Genomic DNA, 17450 nt, shown 5'->3' with positions numbered 1-17450 from the left:
AGAGCTCCGCTACTTAAAAGGGGAAAGATTCCGACATTATTGGTTGCTCACACACTGAATCAGGCATACAATACGATGAAGGAAACACCCTACTTCTTTACAATGGCCAGTTACCCTGTACATGCAGATCGGAGTGGTCTGAACTCAGGGCAATATAGACGAGCAGTTGAGCTTAGAGCCAGAGAAGAAGGGAACCTTGAGATAGTGATGCTAGAAAGAGGGCTGACCGATAGTGCATTAAATTTAGGTTCCTTTGTGGGATTTGACAGTGGTAAACGCCCAACACCGATAACATCTTTAGTTTCGATTCCTTGCGCCTAAATATGGACTTAACTTTTGTGTCACCACCGTAACTTTGTAATGCTATGCTAATGTGCAATTGCAAAACTGTGCCAGTTCATTGTAGATTGGAAAATAGGGCTGAAAACGTATCCCCCATGTTGGCTTGAATTTTGCAGAAAGCACCACTGACTCGGCGTCTCTTTTTGTACTTTACCCCCTTCAATACCTCCTACTGTCACCCTCAGTTGATCAGTTTCCTGACATGGTTGAAAATTCTAGATGCAAAGGCAACGTGGTCGATGCTGAAGCACAAGGAAAGGGAGAACAGCGCCGTTACACTGTCTCCACTTTTGGTTAGTAATCTACGCCATTGTGTGCTTTTCCCTTCTGGAAAAATCTAGATATACTGGTCGGAATAGTTACATTAAGAAGATAAAAAAGAGAACGTTCAGTGTGAAACAAAGCAGCACCATCCACAACAACAAGTGGATGGTCTGTATGTGTGTTGCATCGCATGCGTTGACGTATCTCTCCGCAAGCACTATCTGTTCGTTCATGTCGGGACACTAGTCTCTGTCTTATCGTTTTATCTACCTACGTATTATGTATGTGCTAGTATCCCCGCCGAACTCGCTGGCTCTAGAACAAGCCCCTTGTTGCCCCACCAGTGGGAAGTATACACAGAACCCATAGTGCACATGAGGACGCGTGGAATGTGACGGTTGCCCCTACAGGATCTCACTGCGTTACGCGTTTGCGCCAACAACAAACAGGCGTGCCTCCCCACTACAGACAACCTTAGGAAGGGCTGAATGTATGGGGAAAGAGTAAGAAGGGAGTCACAAGTGAACAGCAGGCAGAGTCACATATAGCCCATAAAGATCAACACATATCCACCAGCCCATGAACTTACAGGTTTCTACTGGCCAGGCACCGCTATCCCCGATGGAGGAATACAAGCAATATGAAGTCACACCTGGACAGATGCAGAAAGACCGTGTGCCCAGTAATCTAAACGAAACAAGCACCAGTGACGCTAGAAGAGAGAACGAAGGGGCCAGTATAGACAAAGCGGTGAAGGAAAATGTCCAAAACATTGGTACTGGTAAAAACAACAGCACGAATAGTAATTACCATAATGGTCAGATAGATTCGAGGGCACCGAATGCAATCATCACACCGGTTTCAGGCGACACATTGTCTACTACAGGCACAGAGAGTTCAAAAGGCGACAGTCCGCAGACGATATCGAACAAAGCGGGCGAGGCTGCGTCAGGGTCTGACTCTTGGAAAGTCGACATCAACCAGATCGACCAAGAAGTGAGCAAGATGCTCACCCAGCTAGAGCAGATTGAGCAGAAGTTTGCGAGCTCCGACTTCGGTATCAAGCGCACCAATACCGAGCAGCAGCATCAGCAGCAGCAGCAGCGTAGTCCAGTGACAACAAATGCCGGCCTGAAGGAAATACACAACCTGATAGACAACTTCAAGTCGACCATACTCAGGCTCAACCTCAAGAACACGCTCGTCAAAAACCAGCTTCTCTCGGTGAAAGACGACTACACCATGGAGCGCTGCATGCTTGTGAACAGGATTGAGAACCTCGAGAAGGCGCTGCGAATAATCCAGGACGAGAACAACGCGGTGAACTCCAGAAACTTGAAACTTATCAAGTACATCCGAACACTGAAAAACGAAAAACTCAAACTGTATATTGCCGAAAACCGAAGACTCAAGGAGCACATCGAGCGACTGGAACAGGAATCTTCTCACAATATGAATGCTCTCAGAATAAACCACCCGCAAAGGTACTCCTCTATCACGTCTCCTATGAATTCGATCACCAGTCCAGTCCCTCCCATTCCCGTTCCAGGCGGAACCTCGATGCAGTATCCCATGGCATACCGAGAAGAGGACGTTGACCCGCCCTATCACATCAGACAGCAGATCAACTCTCCGACAAACTTCAACATGCTCGACACCCTTGGTCGTTTGGCTACCGAGTACTTGCACAACGAGTACCCGGAGGAGGAGCAGGACGACCGCTTGGAACGTGCTTAGCCGACCCTCACCATGCTGAGCACACTCCTCTGTGCAAGCCGCCTATATGTATGTTTGTGTAGTAATCAACAGAACTAAGTGCTAGAAGTTGATGTTTCAATACCCTACCGGGTCAAGCCTTCAAAAACATGTTTGGGCCGATCGGCGCAAAATTTGCAATCGGAATGGTGCAGAGGGCGACGAGGGTGACGGCCGACTGGCTGAGTCGGTCAATATCAGCAACGTCCGTACAGACATGATTAGGGAGCACCGCCGTGGTTGGGCTCTCTGAAGGCATGAGAGGTTCGCTGCAAAAGGAATTAAGCACAGAACCAACAGCATGTCGTCCCTGTTAGAGAAGTCGTTGGATGAAATCATCGGGTCTGGATCCGGTCGCCCAGAACGGAGTAGAGTATGCAAGAAAACATGGACAGATAGATAATAATCTGGACATCAGACAACCTGAAATGGACAATCCTGCCATTGCATTGAACTCATTACTAACAGCCGATTACCACAGAAACGTTCAAGTACCAGAGGAAGAAACTCGAGGGTTTCGAAGCCAGGCAGACGTGGACCACCCGCAGCGAGAAGCTTTCGTGGATCAGTGCACAATGGCAGCCCTAACGAGATCAAAATCGTCAACTTGCACCCTGAGTTGACAACCGAGGACCTCACCCAGCTCATGGAGACTGTTGGTCCGACCACACGCGTGGAAATCAAGTACAACACGCATGGTAAGTCCATTGGGGTTGCCTTTGTTGAATACGAGTTCGGTAGGGATGCGATGGAGGCCATCAAGAGATTTGACGGGCGACTAGCAGCCGGCCAGATCATAAGCGTGTCCAGCACGATGCCTTTGATCGACAGAATTGGTGGAAGGGCCGAACCGCGTCCGAGACGGAGAAACCCGAAGCCTGTGACCGTCGAAGGTAACGGTAACGGCAATGCGAAACCCGACGGCAATCCAAAGCCAAAGAGGAAAGAACGGAAGACCCTGGAAGACTTGGATAACGAGCTCAACATGTACATGAACGGAGAGGCTGGAGAGGTACAGTCCGAGGAGCAGTCAACACACTTGCCTCAGCAGGATGCTGAACAAGCGTCTGCAACGGTGCTAGTTCCTGCTCAAGAATCTGAAGCAGCACAAGTGCCAGCACAGGAGTCCGCCCCTGTTGAGAACGGTGTTGAACCAGCCGGTAATGATGTCGCCATGGAGTGATCGAGGAGGAGAAAAAGTAAAAGAAACAGTGAAACGATAATGATGTATTAATAATAAATAGCGACCGAAGGCCCCGGTCTGTTTCACTTTTGTTTATTATAGTCTAAAATAGTTTTTATATTACCCAATAACAATTACACACAAAAAGGAGAGAGGAGGGTGAAAGAAAAAAGTGTTCTGAAGAAGGACTAAAGAGAAGAGGTAGTAGTCGAGAATAGTATCCAACGGAAAGATACGGATGTAATCTTAGAGTATGGAAGAGTATAAGGTGGAGGGGAATAAGGATAGAGTTCGTGAATAAATAAATGGTAATAATAGTATAATATGATATAATAATATAATAGGGTTGGACATAATAAAAGAATCAGTTAAAAAACAAAGAAAGTGGAGGGACGAGAGCACAGAGAGCAGGGGAGAAAAGAGGGAGGAACAGGGAACGGGGCCAAACTCACAGAATGCAGCACCGGGATCCATTCTTTCCCTCTCCGCAGTCTTCCATCATACTTCGTGTCTCTCCGACCAATCCGCTTCTTCAGCTAAGAGTCATAATAGTCATTATGTGTCAGAGGCTGCTTAATGGGAAGCACCGCCTAAGGAGACGACTGGAGGACAGCCCAAGTAACCCTTGATGGAACCGTACAAGGCGAATTGCAAGGAGGTAAGAGTACCAACCATGACCAATCTTGTTGGCAAACCAGCGAAGGAGCCGAGGACACCCAATTCCTTAGCCAATTGGAACAACAAACCGACGGTGGATTGACCAGGAGCCTTCTTGGTCTTGTTGACCTTGGACAACAAGGTGTCGGCAGGTTGGGAGACAAAGGCAGCCATACAACCGGCAATGACACCGGCTCCTAAGTTAATACTGGTGACAGCAAGAGAAGACAATTGGTCCTTTGGAGTGGCAACGAGGTCGTAGATCTTTTCTGCGGCTCTTTCGTAGGTCAAGAACTTGGCGATGTTGTAAGGAATTTGCTTGAACAAGATTGGGGTGAAACCGGCGTAGAAGGAGCCGACACCTTCCTCCTTGAGGATTCTGGAGAAACCGCCGATCAAACCGTTGGCGAAGGTTGGCTGGGAGACCAATCTGATTCTGGTGGCCTCTAATGGGCACAAGGCGATATCAGCAAAGAATTCGGCAATAGCAGCGGAACCGATGTAGACAGCGTCCTTGTAGTTGGAGGCGGTTTCGTAACCCAAGCTGTCAATGAAGACCTTCTTGAACAACTCGTAACCACCGAACTTGAAGGCACCCTGGATGGAGTAACCCAGGACGGTAGGACCCAAACCGGTCAACAAGGCGCCGGCACCTTCTTCAGAGATGATCTTCTTGAAGGAGCCAAACATACCGCTGTTGTAGACCGTTGGTTCCAACTGGATTCTGGTCTTGACCACATCGACAGGGGTCATGGAACCGTGGGTGATACCACAACCGATGGCACCGGCCAAGGCGAACTTGGAGTAGTCAGTAACAGTGAAGTTTGGGATAACTGGAGCAGTAGACATGTTTTGCGGTGTTGCTAAGGGGACGCTGTTACGAGAGAGTAAAAATCTACACAAAGAACCCAACCAGGAGCCCCCAGACCGCCTCAAAGCAGTACCAGAGCCAGAAACAAGGAAGAACAGACGTTGCAAATAGAGGGGAAGGAGAGACCACGAGCCACGGGAACAACAGTCCCTCTGCTGCAAGCTTTTTTTTCACCCCTCTCTCCCACGTTCGACGATCCAATCGCCGGAAACAGGGTGCTGAAAAGTGCGGGACGCCTGAGGACTCTTTTTTTTTGCCTCAGAACGCGGTTGCGCAGGCAACGCAGCGTCATAGCGTCGGTGCCGGCGATGGCCCTGGCGATGGTTCTGGGGCGGGCAGCAACACGGGAGTTCTGCTGGTGCTTTAGATACAGGCGACTGCCGGATGGCCAGCCCACTGCAGACATCTTAGCTGTTCTTGTTTGTAGGGCCGTTGCCAGCGTCCGCCCGCCACAGGACGCCCACCGCCCCCCTCTCCATCGCCGAGGCAGCGCGGCTCCTGATTGGCCGGCCGCGCGGCCGTGTCAGCCACAGCAACGGCGGTCGATCGGCGTAGAACGGGGGTAAACACCCGTGCACCGCTGGAGGGAGAGAGTGCGGTGTTTGCTCTGTTTGGGTGTCGAAGCGCGGGAGAAGGTGAGGAGCGGGAGGACAGGAGGAGAGAGGAAGAAGGAAGGAAGGACACAGAAGATGAGCACAAGAGAAGAGACAGGAGCAGGCTGCGGACAGGCACAGAACCCCGGTAGAGTGATTCTGCGCAGCACACCCCCTCCAGCACACACACACACACGCACAGCATGTCTGCAGTAGCCATTGAACAATCCAACAAGCCACAGCCTTCGGCAACCATCGTGGACTCGGCGTGGGACACAGCGTTGTCCAACGCCATTGTGAAGACCGGGCTCGGGTTCGGGGCCGGTGTCGTCGTCTCCGTGCTCCTGTTCAAGAGAAGAGCGTTCCCTGTCTGGCTGGGCGTCGGCTTCGGGCTCGGCAGATCCTACGCGGAGGCAGACTCCGTCTTCAGACAGGCGGGCCTGAGAAAGGTGGACGCTTGAGCGGGCCTGCGCCCGCGGGGCGCCGGCGCAGCAGCCGCAGCGGCTGCTGCGGGCGGCTGTCTGCCCCGTCGCTCCACGGTCTCGCAATGCACCACTCTATTCCCCCCCTTCCACCACATAATTCACGCATAGAGCCTCTCCAGGAAATCAACATAACGTGTTATGACACACTTACCCCCAAAAGCAACTAATGCAACTATAAAAATGAATATCGAAAAACAGGAACATGGGAGCCGGGCTGGGGCCGGAGCAGGGACCGACGGTGGGACGCGAACAGGAGCCCCCCAAACCACACCTTGACGGGTCTGGACTGCTTCCCGGACGAGGCGCCTGCCTCTGTCTGTCTGTCTGCCCCACCCCTCCTTCTCCCCCTCTCCCTCTTGTCTCCTTCTGCCACACACATACGTAGATTTAGATCTGTAACCTACCCTATATATCTATCTGCTACCACCTATCCATTCAGTATCCCCTACCCTCTTATTTATTTATTTACATATTTATACACCTCATATGTCGATCTATATTATTTATTCTGCACACAAGCACCCACACCCATCTGGAACCCGGTTGATTCTCCACTGCTCTGCCCGCTTTCCGATTCATGTCTCCACCAGACCCATTGCCTCTTTCGTAAGCATCCGGGCTGTGTCGCACTGCCAGAGCCGTTGCGGCCCCAAGTCAGCGCCAGAGACCGGAGTCGTGGCCGGAGTTGACCCGAGTCACCTGCGCGCGCAGCCAAAAGTTGACTTCAGCCTGACTCTGCGCCCTTTTGTGCACGGCCGTGCTGACTCCACCCCGCCACCAGAGCAGAGTCAACGTTGGCTGTCCCAATCGGGTCTTTGTCCTCCCGGGCTGCCCTTTGTTATGCGTAAACCGTCTTTCTTGTTCTTATCTTGACATGTAAACGGTTATCTATCATCAACACTTCCTTTGGTCCTCCTTTTCAGGCGTATGCTCACTCCAGCTTCCCCCCTCCGTCCTCCGAAACCCTCCAAACACCCTTCGCCAAACCCTCCAGCCCTCCCTCACGCAACACTCACCGCTGGCCAATAATGTGGCGGCGCTTGGAATTTTTTTATTTTTTTCTGGAAAATCCGGAAAAATTGTAGTTTCCCGCAGACAGCCCTAGCCACGGTGACTAACACATGCGTCAAACGCAGAAAAGCCCTCGAGGGCAGGGAAGGAGCCTTCTTTCTCTACTTTCGATCGTTGAAACGGAACTGTCGGCCCGTGTTTGTATAGTGGGGGCTTTTCCAGCACGAAAATCGCCCCCGGATTCGGGTTGTTGGTTGTTGCGGCGAGCTGGGACAAAAGTCCGCCCAGAACCGCCGTGCGGTCGGGATTCCCGCTCTGTGCCCTCGGGGGCCTGTTTTTTTCTCTCCACTGCCCGTGCTCCTTACATTTTTCACTCCTTGTTATCTCTTTGGAACGGGCCATACACTGCTTATAAATATCCCTCTCTCCCGTTTTCCCCCCAGATCCTTGAGGTGCTTGTAGGATAGTTACCTCCCCCCTTTCTTGGCTTGTGGCTTTGTAAATCCCTATTCTTAACTCTAAACACTTCGATCTTCCTCTATCAGAGCAATCTCTTAATAACTGTGCTACCATAGCCAATCCACACAGAAAATGACCAATACCGAACCACTTTACGCAACTCATAACGAATTCAGAAGTGATACCTTCACTGTTCCAACCAGAAAGATGCTCGAGTCCGTTCTTACGTGCACTACCGGTGACTCCGTCTATAAGGAGGACCAAGACTGCCTTGATCTCGAGGATAAGGTGGCGAGGCTTTGCGGAAAAGAAGCTGCGCTATTCTGCTCTTCCGGTACCATGTCTAACCAGATTGGTTTAAGAGCAAACCTTTTTCAACCACCACACAGCATTTTGTGTGACTACAGAGCCCACGTATACACCCACGAAGCAGGTGGTTTGGCAACTTTGTCACAGGCGATGGTGACCCCAGTCATTCCCGCCAATGGCGACTACCTCACCCTGGATGACATCTTGGACAATTATATTCCTGACGATGGTGACATTCACATGGCACCAACTAAAGTGATTTCCCTCGAGAACACCCTACATGGTATCATCACTCCCTACGAAGAAATCAAGAAAATTTCTGCCTGGTGTCAGGAAAACGACATCAAGTTCCATTGCGATGGAGCAAGACTTTGGAATGCAGCCGCCGAAACCGGAATTTCAATGTTTGACTACTGCACGCTCTTCGACTCGGTTTCACTCTGCTTGTCCAAATCCATTGGTGCTCCTTACGGGTCAATCTTAGTCGGTAGTCGTAAATTCATCGAGAAGTGTAACCACTTCAAGAAACAGAATGGTGGTGGTATTAGACAAGCAGGTATGTTGGCAAGAATGGCATCGATTGCTATCGATGATAACTTTTCCAAGCTTCAGATCTCCCACAGCTATGCTAAGGACTTTGGACGGTTCTGTCAAGAACAAGGAATTCCTTTAGAGTCCCCAGTGGACTCTAGTTTTGTTTTCTTGGACTACAAGAAAGTGAAGATAAATCCTCATGTTTACGAGTTAGCATCAAAGAAGTACAACGTCAAGACAATGGGTAACAGAGTTGCTTTCCATTACCAAAACAGCCCAGAATCGATAGAAAACCTCAAACTGGCACTTCTTGAAGCTTACAAGGATTCTCTCGTTAATCCATACTACACCAAGGGGGCTTCCAAATTGTACCGTTCAAGTTCTTCTGGCTCCGATCATACTCTAGTGGAAATGAATGCTATTGCTGAACGGAAGGCCAGAAACTGAAACAACTATCGCACAAAAAACTTTACTAAGCATCCTAAAATTAGAACTACGCTACGGGATTATATTTCCCTTTTTATCTATACATTATGTAAAAATATAACAAGATTCTGACCTAAATGTATATGTTGCATACTGATTATTCATTATGTCTTCTCCTTCGTTGCTCGCATAGCACGAAAAATAAAAACGAGAAAAATGATTTTTTTGGCTTTTGTTGTTTGTCACCCCCAGGAACCACCAGAACGAAAATAGCTTGTAGTAACCTACTTCGGATTCATCGATTGGTCACCCAGGTACAGATATACAGCAAAAGCCAACAGTCACTACAGGTCCATAAGAACCACAGGAAATGCTCATAATATTCCTTTTGGCCTGCTGTGGCATGCTTTGGCTTGCCCACCGTTTTTCACTTCTACTCTCTCTGCCCATAGAAACATCGGTTAAGAGTCTTTCAATACCCATTCCGAAAATACCGTTGATCTCTGTTGACAAGGTGGCAGATACAACAATGGTTTTTCATTGGAATGATGTTTCCTCTGCCTGCAACTCCCATGCAACTCCAGATGCTAGTGGTTATGGATCTTCGGATATGAAACAAGATCGCAAAGACTCGAAAGATTTCAAAGATTCTAAAGATTCCAAAGAATCTAAAGAAACACCAGATTCAAGCTTTAACTTTGGCTCAAGTGCCATTTCTCATTACATCCTGTATATAAATGGAATTGAAACAGTTGCAATCAATGGCCAGCAACACAAATGTACCTTAGATGGTTTACAACCGGGAACCAATTATCAAATTGATCTAGTTGCCTTCAATATGGCTGGTTTCAGATCACGCAGTTCCCCTATCTATGTGAAAACATCTGCCAAACCGATTAAAGACTCTAATATGCAGAGCTTAGAAAATCCAGACAATGTCATCAAATGTCTTCTACATGAACAAGAAAGAGCATCACTGATTAGAAATGACCCCTTCAAGGCATCTATAACGAATGGAAGATCAAGAAGCGGAACAATTGAAGGCGCACATCAGAATAGCAACCACAATAGCAATGGTAGCCATCATCACAATGAGAACACAAACTCTCCAAAGACGAAGCATCCTCATTTGATCGATGATATAAATGAACTAAAATGGATTCTCGAAAGTGGTTTAGAGGAGGTGCAATCTTTAATGAAATCCTACAAAGAAGCAGAACAAGAATTTGAAGAGGAAGAAATTAATTTGATTTCTGCACGCAATGAAGCTAGAGAAAGACGAAAGTACGAGGATAATAATAGAATGAATTTACGTCAAGAAATCAAACTGTTGGAGGAACAACGTGTGAAGGGTACAGGTAGAATATCTGCTGATGAAAAGAAAATCAAGGAACGACTGAAGAAAATAGAAAATTACAATTCTCAGATAGAGAAGTGGAGATTAGAAATTGAACATATGAAAAAGAAAAGAGAATACCTTTTTAAAGAAAATCCAGAAGTTCTCAAAAAATTAGAACAAGATATTGTGACGTTAAACAAGGAAATATTTTCCTCTCAGACTGAGGTTCATGAAGCAGAAGATGAATTACGCGATGAAATTGCTCAGCGTAAACTGTTAGAGAATCAAAAGGTTACAGTGATACAATTATTCGAAGAGATCAATAAAAATATTAACGATGTTACTGGGTTGTTGAGTGCTGAAGGAATGGAAAGTTTAAACAGATTAATGGAATTGAAACCAGAATGGAAAGAGGAGCTATTACGGGAAGTAGTTGAAATAGATGAAAAGGCAGAATCTGATTGGAAAGCTTTGCAGCAAAAAGAGTGGATAAACTTCAACAATATGAAAAATGAAATTGATGAACAAAATAAACTCTCACTTTTGAAGGGAGCACCAAATACCTCTTTGGGCGTGAATGGTGTTTCTGCTGGGATCTCATCAAATGGACTTGAAGGGAATGGGAATGCAACTACGGCTACAAATACTACAAACGTGAATGGCTACCTCTATAATTCAATGCCCTCTTCAAGCAACAATACTGTCAATAGTTACAATAATTTGGCGTTCAACTCTAATTCTATGCGTAGTATGATACGTCCCGGTGTAAGTTCAAGTGGCTCTTTCCATGGAACCGAGGGGCTACCTGAGAAGCCTAGTTTGCCAAATGATTCTGGCAACAATACCTTTAATTCATCCAACAATGCCAACATATGGCCGCTGAATTTATCGTTAGATTCCAGTGGTCGGAATATGATCAACCCTACAACCGATTCACTCGATACTACAACTGTTGACATGCTTCTTCCTCAAAATCTGATTGATGGCGAAGATTTTGATCAGCTTTTTGAAACACAATCGAAACACCAACCTAATAATGAAGATCCGATTATGTCTCCTTCATTATCGGTGAGAGGTCTGAATAAACTGCCCGCATCTTCTGCTTTGGGCAATAGCACGAATTCTGTTTCTCCTAATATTTCACAATTGAATAATTTTGACGTATACCAGGGTGGTAGTCTTAATGGCCTGGTGCTGAATTCTACCCCTCAGGCTAATAAGGTAACTTCTTTAAGTGCTATTGCTAGCGGGAACAACCAAAATAGTATGATGGGTAACTCTGCTCCGCTTAATATGATTGGTTCGCCTCAGTCCTTGAACGCTTATCTTGCAAATTCGGATAATGGACTTTCTTCTAATTTGCTAGACTTAGGACAAGCAGCAACAACTTCCCCATTCAGCTCTAACGCCGCAATGAATTTGGGTTTGAATGGCAATACAGCCAATGGTTCTGATATGGATCCATCAAACGTTGCATTTAACTTGGGCTCTAATATTGGCGAGTCCAACAATCATTACTCCAAGATTTTTGGGTCCCTAAATGGACCAAGTAATGCCACTTTGAATGATAACGGAAACGCAAACCTGGATTTTTCCCTGTCGAGAGCAAGAAGTACAAGTTTTGGCTCTAGCATTTGGAGTAACGGAAATAGTGGTAATGCCAGTAATAATGGTACAGGAACTTGGGGCTCGAAAAATAAGGCTAAGGGCTTCTCATTTTTAGGTGCTCCTATTACGATGTCGTCAACATCTGCCGGAGGTTCCCAGTCAGGACTGGGATACTCTAAAAATCATACGATTATGTCGTCTTTGAAAAATGATGAGACCAATGAGAAGGAAAGACTGCAGGTGAAGGATGATTTGTCTTCATTGCATAACGACTCTAACAGCGATGATAACGACGAGTACCACAATGGTGAACAATCTTATCAACCAACCTCGCCATCATTTCTTAAATCTATGATGGAAAAGTTTGGATCGAGTCCAACAAAAACCATTTCCAACAAAACCATGGAAAATGCTCTTGAAGATCTTGACGACATTGTTGAAGACAAACTAAGCAAACGCACTAATAGTGTAAGTTCTAATAGCAATACCACCAGTTCTGGAACACATCAAAAGAGCTCCAGTTTAGGCTCTTCCAGATTTTTTAAACTATCCAGGAAAAATTCTTTGATTTCTGCATCTCAACATTCTGTGGGCACAAATGGCTCTGGTATTAATAGCAACGGGTTGGGTGTTAGTAGTGCGCTTCTCGTGGAGGAGGAGCCGACCTCCAACGCCAATGGTGCATTGAACTCAGGTAACTCTGGTGGCGGGTTTATGGGACGTAAGCTAAGTTTTGCTTTCAAACGGGATAAAGACCGTGAGAAGGAAAAGGAGTAAGCTGCGAGTTCATTCTTCTATCTATTCTTCATTATTTATAAAAAAAACTCTTTCTATACAACTGATGGCTATAAAAAACATCCACATATATGTTACTAATTGGCTTGACTCAGAAGGAACCGAGTTTCAATAAAATTCATGGCGAGTCTTTATTTCGCTTTCGATTTGATGCTTGAACTTCTCCAAAGATGCCAGATTGGTCGAGGCTCTGAGTTTGAGAGAACATTCTTCTTCATCCAACATTTCGTTGAACAGCCGCCGCCGTTCTTTGAACTTGGATTCTCTTTCGATAATCTTTAGTTCAATCTCGTGTTTGTAGTCCAAAAAGGACTCCATAGAAATTTTTTTCGGGCGTTGGACACCATACAAGTTGTCTGGAAATTCTGTCATTAGCACAGTCATTCGTACTCGTAGAAAATAGTAAAAGGGAATTTTATATTTTGCTTTTAGAAAAGAAAGTAATCAAGAAATACAAGAAAAAAAAGATTACGGTACGCTAATATATACGATATGAGTTTCAAAATGTTGGATGTGAGAAAAAGGGGAGATATCCCTCTTTGGCGAAATGCACCATGCCCCGTCCCTCTTACTGTGCTGAGGCGATAGCCCTGACGATGGCCAAGTAAAAAAAGGCCAAGAACTGTCAAGGCTGGCAGATTTGATATGAACAGAAAATAAAGAGAGTAAGGATTACTCCGACCAATCGACAAAGACAGGTCTTTGTAGTTCGAAAGGATCGGAGTTTTTCAAGATCCGTTTCTTTTCGTTTTCCCAAACATCGCCAATGAGTTCGAAACCCACCTTAAAGTTTTTGTCGTAGATTTCTCTGACCTCACCTTCCTTCTCCTTTCTAACCTCTTCCTGTGCCATCCATTCCATGTGTCTCAAGTCATCATCCGAAGGCTCGTATATGTGCCAGATGACATAGTGAGGAAGTCCAACAACCTCGAGACCCATCTTTTTGCACATCTTGCCCAAGCCTTCGGTTTCTGCATGTTTTTCAAATGAGAAAGCAGGGAAGTGAGCTCCCTTCCTGAACACGGAGGCTTTAGCTAAGATAGAGACGCCTCCTATTCCGTCCAGCTGAAGCTCTGTTCTAGGGTCACCGTATGGATCTCTGAGGTATGCGAGATGGGGTCTCCACGTGGCGAACGCTGGATAACCTTCAACTATGACCGCGTCTTCATCCAAGGACTCTGCAAGCTGGAGACCGCCGTCACTTTCTTGCCACGAATTCAAATCGTAAGGCTGTTGTTGGCCAAGCCAGTCGGGTAGCGGTCTCCACACGTTTGGCACAATTACATCTTTATCATGGGACATGAGGTCTTCAATGATGGTAGGCGGAATGGTTTCCACGTCCACGTCTCTCCAATACACCCAGGAGTGGTGTGGCTTCAAGCTGACGGCTGTCAACCAGTTTCTGGCCTTGGCCATGTTTTTGCGGCGAGGTCCCTGTGCCTCAAAGCCGTGTCTATCGCTAAAACCCTGGCCCACGGCCTGGCCAAAGTCCTTCTCGAAGATCTCGATCTCTCCGAAGGGCATGTCCGGGTTGGAGCTTTCCTGGATGGCCTTCAAAGACTCGTTTAACACCTCCAAGGTCTTGTCCTTGGAGTCGGATACCAGGAAAGCCAAGTCGATTAGGCCGTGGGGGTAAGTCATGTTTGACATGTGGCTGAAGAACATTGGCAGATGTGCTGCCGCGTCTCTCAAGGGCACGAGGAAGAGAACACGTTCGTTGTTCTGCCAGCCATAGGCAGTCGCCTGCACGTCCTGCTTCAGGTCTATGTATGACACCTCCTCGTGCGGGAACTCCGTGAGAACGGGTCGGTAGAGCTCCCGTTCTCTTTCTGTGGGGTCCCCTAGGGAGTTCCCCTTCAGCTCCAGGTAGCCCTTCCACGAGTAGAGCAGGTAGGAGCATGCGAAGAACGTGAGGATGATCGAGAATGCCGATTTCAAGGAGAAACTTGTGTGTTTCAGAATGAGACTGTAGAGCAAGAAGTGGTGCAGCAATGCTGGTTAGTATACATGAAGACGCATAAACGGGGGAGGATCAACGGAGACGTCGTGTAGTCCACATACCCTTCTGGAGGCATTCTGTACGTTGTCGTTCCTGTAGGGGGGTCAATGGAGAGAAGGGGTACGACCGCGTGCTGGTGCTGCTGTGGCCAGGAGAGTGTCTCTACGCCGCTAGGGAGCTGTGCAAGGGGCCGGTCCAAGAACACGCTCCGACGTGTCTTCTGCAGCTCTCTGGCCAGTCGGCCTGGTCAGCAGAAACGTCTTTGGAGGAGGAAAAGGAGGCAGCGAGGCTCTGGGATCGGGACTCGTCCCTTTTCGGACAGGCTGGATGTGGTGTTGAAACGTTCTTACCGGAGAAGGAGGGACAGATACAAAGGGGTGGAGTGTATACATGGCTATGAATGGATGGCGATGGCCCTGGAGGGCTTGCGGATGGGAGGGGGGCTTTTGTGTTTGGCCCGGAGCGGAGGCGGCGACGTCGAAACAGGGGCAGGGCCGGAAGCGGGGCCGGAGCCGGAAGCAGGGCCGGAGAGTGTAGTTGGAAGACGTCTCCTGGGGCCCTTGGCCCGGCGTTTGTTCGGATGCACGAGCAGCCGGCCCCGTTTCTCAAGGCTGGCGTTGTCGATGGTGTGGGACCTGTTGGGCGACGGAAAGCCCGGGTCCCCGGCTGCGGGGTGCAGTGTCGACGAGAGGGTGTTGGTGGCCGTTTTGCGGAACGAGCGTGGTGGGGATCCGTAGGATGGAGACTTTCCCAAGAGCCGGACCATGCCTGGCAGCGGGACGCCTTGGGCCATCTGGAGCCGTTTCTGGATCGCCTCTCGAAGGAAGGCCGGCGTGTTGTCGGTCGCTGGCGGCGGTGACGACGTCGTCGCCGTCGTCTTGGCCAGCAGAGCCGGCTTCGGCTTGACCGCAGGCTTGCTGCGGGTGTGCTGGGCCTGGGCGACCTGCGGCTTGGGCTTCAGCGGCAGCGGCGGCCGGTGGGGTCCGGAGTGCGCCACGGGCGGTGTCGACGTCTCCTGCTCTTTCTGCTGCTGCTGCAGACGCAGCCTGCGTTCAAGCGGCGTCTCGTAGGCCTTCAGCTGGTGGCGGCGGCCGCCGATGCAGATGTCGCTGCGGACGGCGGGCTGCATGAGAGAGTCGAAGGTGACGGCCTGCGGCTCGTTCCTGCGGGGCCGGGCCACGACGTGCTCGGTGTCGAGCCGGAGCTCTTCGACGAGCTTCTCCAGCGACGGTTCTGCTGGCGGCGGTGTCTGCGTGGAACTGGCTGGCGCCACCGGTTCCTCCCTGGCCCGCAACCTGGGCAAGACAATCGTGTTGTCTGTGTCCGCAAGAGCCTCTGCGTGGACTGCGGGTTCGTTTCTGAGGCTGGCCAGGCTGGGCTTCTTCTTTGGCACGAGCGGGGGAACCTTTCTCCTCTCCGGGATGGTCATGGCGTCGGTGTGCAGCGTGATTCCGGGTGGTGCTGGCGCCCGTGCCGCCGTGGCCATCGCCGTGGCCATCGCCAGCGTCCTTGTAAGGTCAGCGGACAGGGAAGGCAGAATATGCGCGAAGGACGGCGAACATGAAAAGCAGCGGAGGTGGTGAGCTTTGGCCCGGGAGGGAGGAGGGAGGAAAGAAGAGAAGAAGGCGGCAAGAGGAGGCAAGAAGGCAGGCAGGCATTGCAGAGACAAGCGCTGCGACCGACAGAAAGAGCAAGACAGCGACACAGCGATGTTGGACTTGGACCGGATACTGGAGGACGTGAAGGAGTGCCGGACGGTGCCGGAGCAGGACGTGCAGGAGATGTGTCTGCTCGGACAGGAGCTGCTCATACAGGAGGCAAACATCCATGTGATCGAGGCGCCGGTGGTGGTGTGCGGGGACATCCACGGGCAGCTGCACGACCTGGTGACGCTGTTCAAGATCGGGCAGGAGCCGCCGGCGAGCAAGTACCTCTTTCTGGGGGACTTTGTCGACCGGGGGTTCTACTCGCTGGAGACGTTTCTGCTGCTGCTGGCGTACAAGCTCAAGTACCCGAGCCGGGTGTTTCTGATCCGCGGGAACCACGAGTCGAGGCAGATCACGTCGGTGTACGGCTTCTACGACGAGTGTGTGCGCAAGTACAGCAGCGCCAACGTCTGGCGCTACTGCTGCGAGCTGTTCGACTACCTCTCGTTGGGGGCGTACGTCGTGGGCAGCCGCGGCGGCCGGGACGGCGTCTTCTGCGTCCACGGCGGCTTGAGCCCGAGCCTCGAGTGTCTGGACGAGATCCGCCTCATCGACCGCAAGCAGGAGGTTCCGCACGACGGCAGCATGTGCGACCTGCTCTGGTCCGACCCGGAGAAGGACATCCAGGGCTGGGCCCTGTCTCCGCGGGGGGCCGGCTACCTCTTTGGCGAGACCGAGACCCGCCGCTTCCTCCACGTCAACGGCCTCTCGCTCGTCGCCCGGGCCCACCAGTTGGTCATGGAGGGCTACCGCGAGCTGTTTGCCGGCGGCTTGGTCACCGTGTGGTCTGCTCCGAACTACTGCTACCGCTGCGGCAACGTCGCCGTCATTCTGCGCCTCGACGACGCCCTCTCCCGCGAGTACACCACCTTCGAGAGCAGCTACACCGCCGACCAGCCGCTTGCCGCCGGGCCCTCCGCCGCCACCAACACTGCTGCCGTCGGCGAGCTCCCCAGCAAGCGCCCCGTCGTGGACTACTTTCTCTGACCCTGTCCTGAACACCCCTCCACCTGTCCACCCCCAACCCCCATCCTCCAACCCTGGCCGCCGTCCCCGAAGTCCCCTTACGTGCCTGTGACGGCAGCGGCGGCCATTGTTCGCTAGCGAAAAACGC

At 49.9% G+C, this 17450-nt stretch overlaps 8 protein-coding genes across 8 annotated transcripts; 5 read left to right on the top strand and 3 right to left on the bottom strand.

The window, feature by feature from the left end:
- The first annotated feature begins 991 nt into the window (after positions 1-991).
- On the top strand, positions 992-2559 carry PICMEDRAFT_173826 (hypothetical protein). Its single transcript, XM_019161578.1, has one exon. The coding sequence runs from the start codon at positions 1186-1188 to the stop codon at positions 2341-2343; it is 1158 nt and encodes a 385-aa protein (XP_019015722.1). The 5' UTR covers positions 992-1185; the 3' UTR covers positions 2344-2559.
- A 69-nt stretch (positions 2560-2628) lies between these two features.
- Positions 2629-3622, top strand: PICMEDRAFT_18022 (hypothetical protein). Its single transcript, XM_019161852.1, has 2 exons — positions 2629-2734; positions 2843-3622. Exons 1-2 carry the CDS (start codon positions 2663-2665, stop codon positions 3542-3544), a joined length of 774 nt encoding a protein of 257 aa, XP_019015721.1. The 5' UTR covers positions 2629-2662; the 3' UTR covers positions 3545-3622.
- A 495-nt stretch (positions 3623-4117) lies between these two features.
- PICMEDRAFT_36530 (hypothetical protein) lies at positions 4118-5050 on the bottom strand (the record flags this gene model as incomplete). The annotated part of the gene is made up of 1 exon (XM_019163014.1): positions 4118-5050. The coding sequence occupies one exon, from the start codon at positions 5048-5050 to the stop codon at positions 4118-4120; it is 933 nt and encodes a 310-aa protein (XP_019015720.1).
- A 364-nt stretch (positions 5051-5414) lies between these two features.
- Positions 5415-9023, top strand: PICMEDRAFT_79272 (hypothetical protein). The gene is made up of 2 exons (XM_019164968.1): positions 5415-6114; positions 7750-9023. Exons 1-2 carry the CDS (start codon positions 5869-5871, stop codon positions 8908-8910), a joined length of 1407 nt encoding a protein of 468 aa, XP_019015719.1. The 5' UTR covers positions 5415-5868; the 3' UTR covers positions 8911-9023.
- A 395-nt stretch (positions 9024-9418) lies between these two features.
- PICMEDRAFT_74325 (hypothetical protein) lies at positions 9419-12613 on the top strand (the record flags this gene model as incomplete). Its single annotated transcript, XM_019164737.1, has 1 exon — positions 9419-12613. One exon carries the CDS (start codon positions 9419-9421, stop codon positions 12611-12613), a length of 3195 nt encoding a protein of 1064 aa, XP_019015718.1.
- Positions 12614-13102: 489 nt separating this feature from the next.
- PICMEDRAFT_18016 (hypothetical protein) lies at positions 13103-14823 on the bottom strand. Its single transcript, XM_019161851.1, has 2 exons — positions 14693-14823; positions 13103-14597 (listed from the first exon to the last, which is right to left on the bottom strand). Exons 1-2 carry the CDS (start codon positions 14704-14706, stop codon positions 13304-13306), a joined length of 1308 nt encoding a protein of 435 aa, XP_019015717.1. The 5' UTR covers positions 14707-14823; the 3' UTR covers positions 13103-13303.
- A 201-nt stretch (positions 14824-15024) lies between these two features.
- On the bottom strand, positions 15025-16116 carry PICMEDRAFT_60284 (hypothetical protein; the record flags this gene model as incomplete). The annotated part of the gene is made up of 1 exon (XM_019163424.1): positions 15025-16116. One exon carries the CDS (start codon positions 16114-16116, stop codon positions 15025-15027), a length of 1092 nt encoding a protein of 363 aa, XP_019015716.1.
- Positions 16117-16339: 223 nt separating this feature from the next.
- PICMEDRAFT_74323 (hypothetical protein) lies at positions 16340-17323 on the top strand (the record flags this gene model as incomplete). Its single annotated transcript, XM_019164736.1, has 1 exon — positions 16340-17323. The coding sequence occupies one exon, from the start codon at positions 16340-16342 to the stop codon at positions 17321-17323; it is 984 nt and encodes a 327-aa protein (XP_019015715.1).
- Between the last annotated feature and the right edge of the window lie 127 nt (positions 17324-17450).

Source organism: Pichia membranifaciens (genome assembly GCF_001661235.1).
Source record: "Pichia membranifaciens NRRL Y-2026 unplaced genomic scaffold PICMEscaffold_6, whole genome shotgun sequence".
In the NCBI taxonomy this organism is placed as follows: domain Eukaryota; kingdom Fungi; phylum Ascomycota; class Pichiomycetes; order Pichiales; family Pichiaceae; genus Pichia; species Pichia membranifaciens.
This window is presented reverse-complemented; position numbering and strand designations above follow the sequence as displayed.

What these genes read in the sequence shown, in the direction of transcription:
- PICMEDRAFT_18022 (XM_019161852.1), top strand. Translation starts at nt 2,663, where the DNA reads ATGTCGTCCCTGTTAGAGAAGTCGTTGGATGAAATCATCGGGTCTGGA. An exon ending in GTCGCCCAGAACGGAGTAGA is followed by an intron (nt 2,735 to 2,842) that starts GTATGCAAGAAA and finishes CGATTACCACAG; the next exon opens with AAACGTTCAAGTACCAGAGG.
- PICMEDRAFT_173826 (XM_019161578.1), top strand. Translation starts at nt 1,186, where the DNA reads ATGAACTTACAGGTTTCTACTGGCCAGGCACCGCTATCCCCGATGGAG.
- PICMEDRAFT_79272 (XM_019164968.1), top strand. Translation starts at nt 5,869, where the DNA reads ATGTCTGCAGTAGCCATTGAACAATCCAACAAGCCACAGCCTTCGGCA. An exon ending in GACAGGCGGGCCTGAGAAAG is followed by an intron (nt 6,115 to 7,749) that starts GTGGACGCTTGA and finishes CAATCCACACAG; the next exon opens with AAAATGACCAATACCGAACC.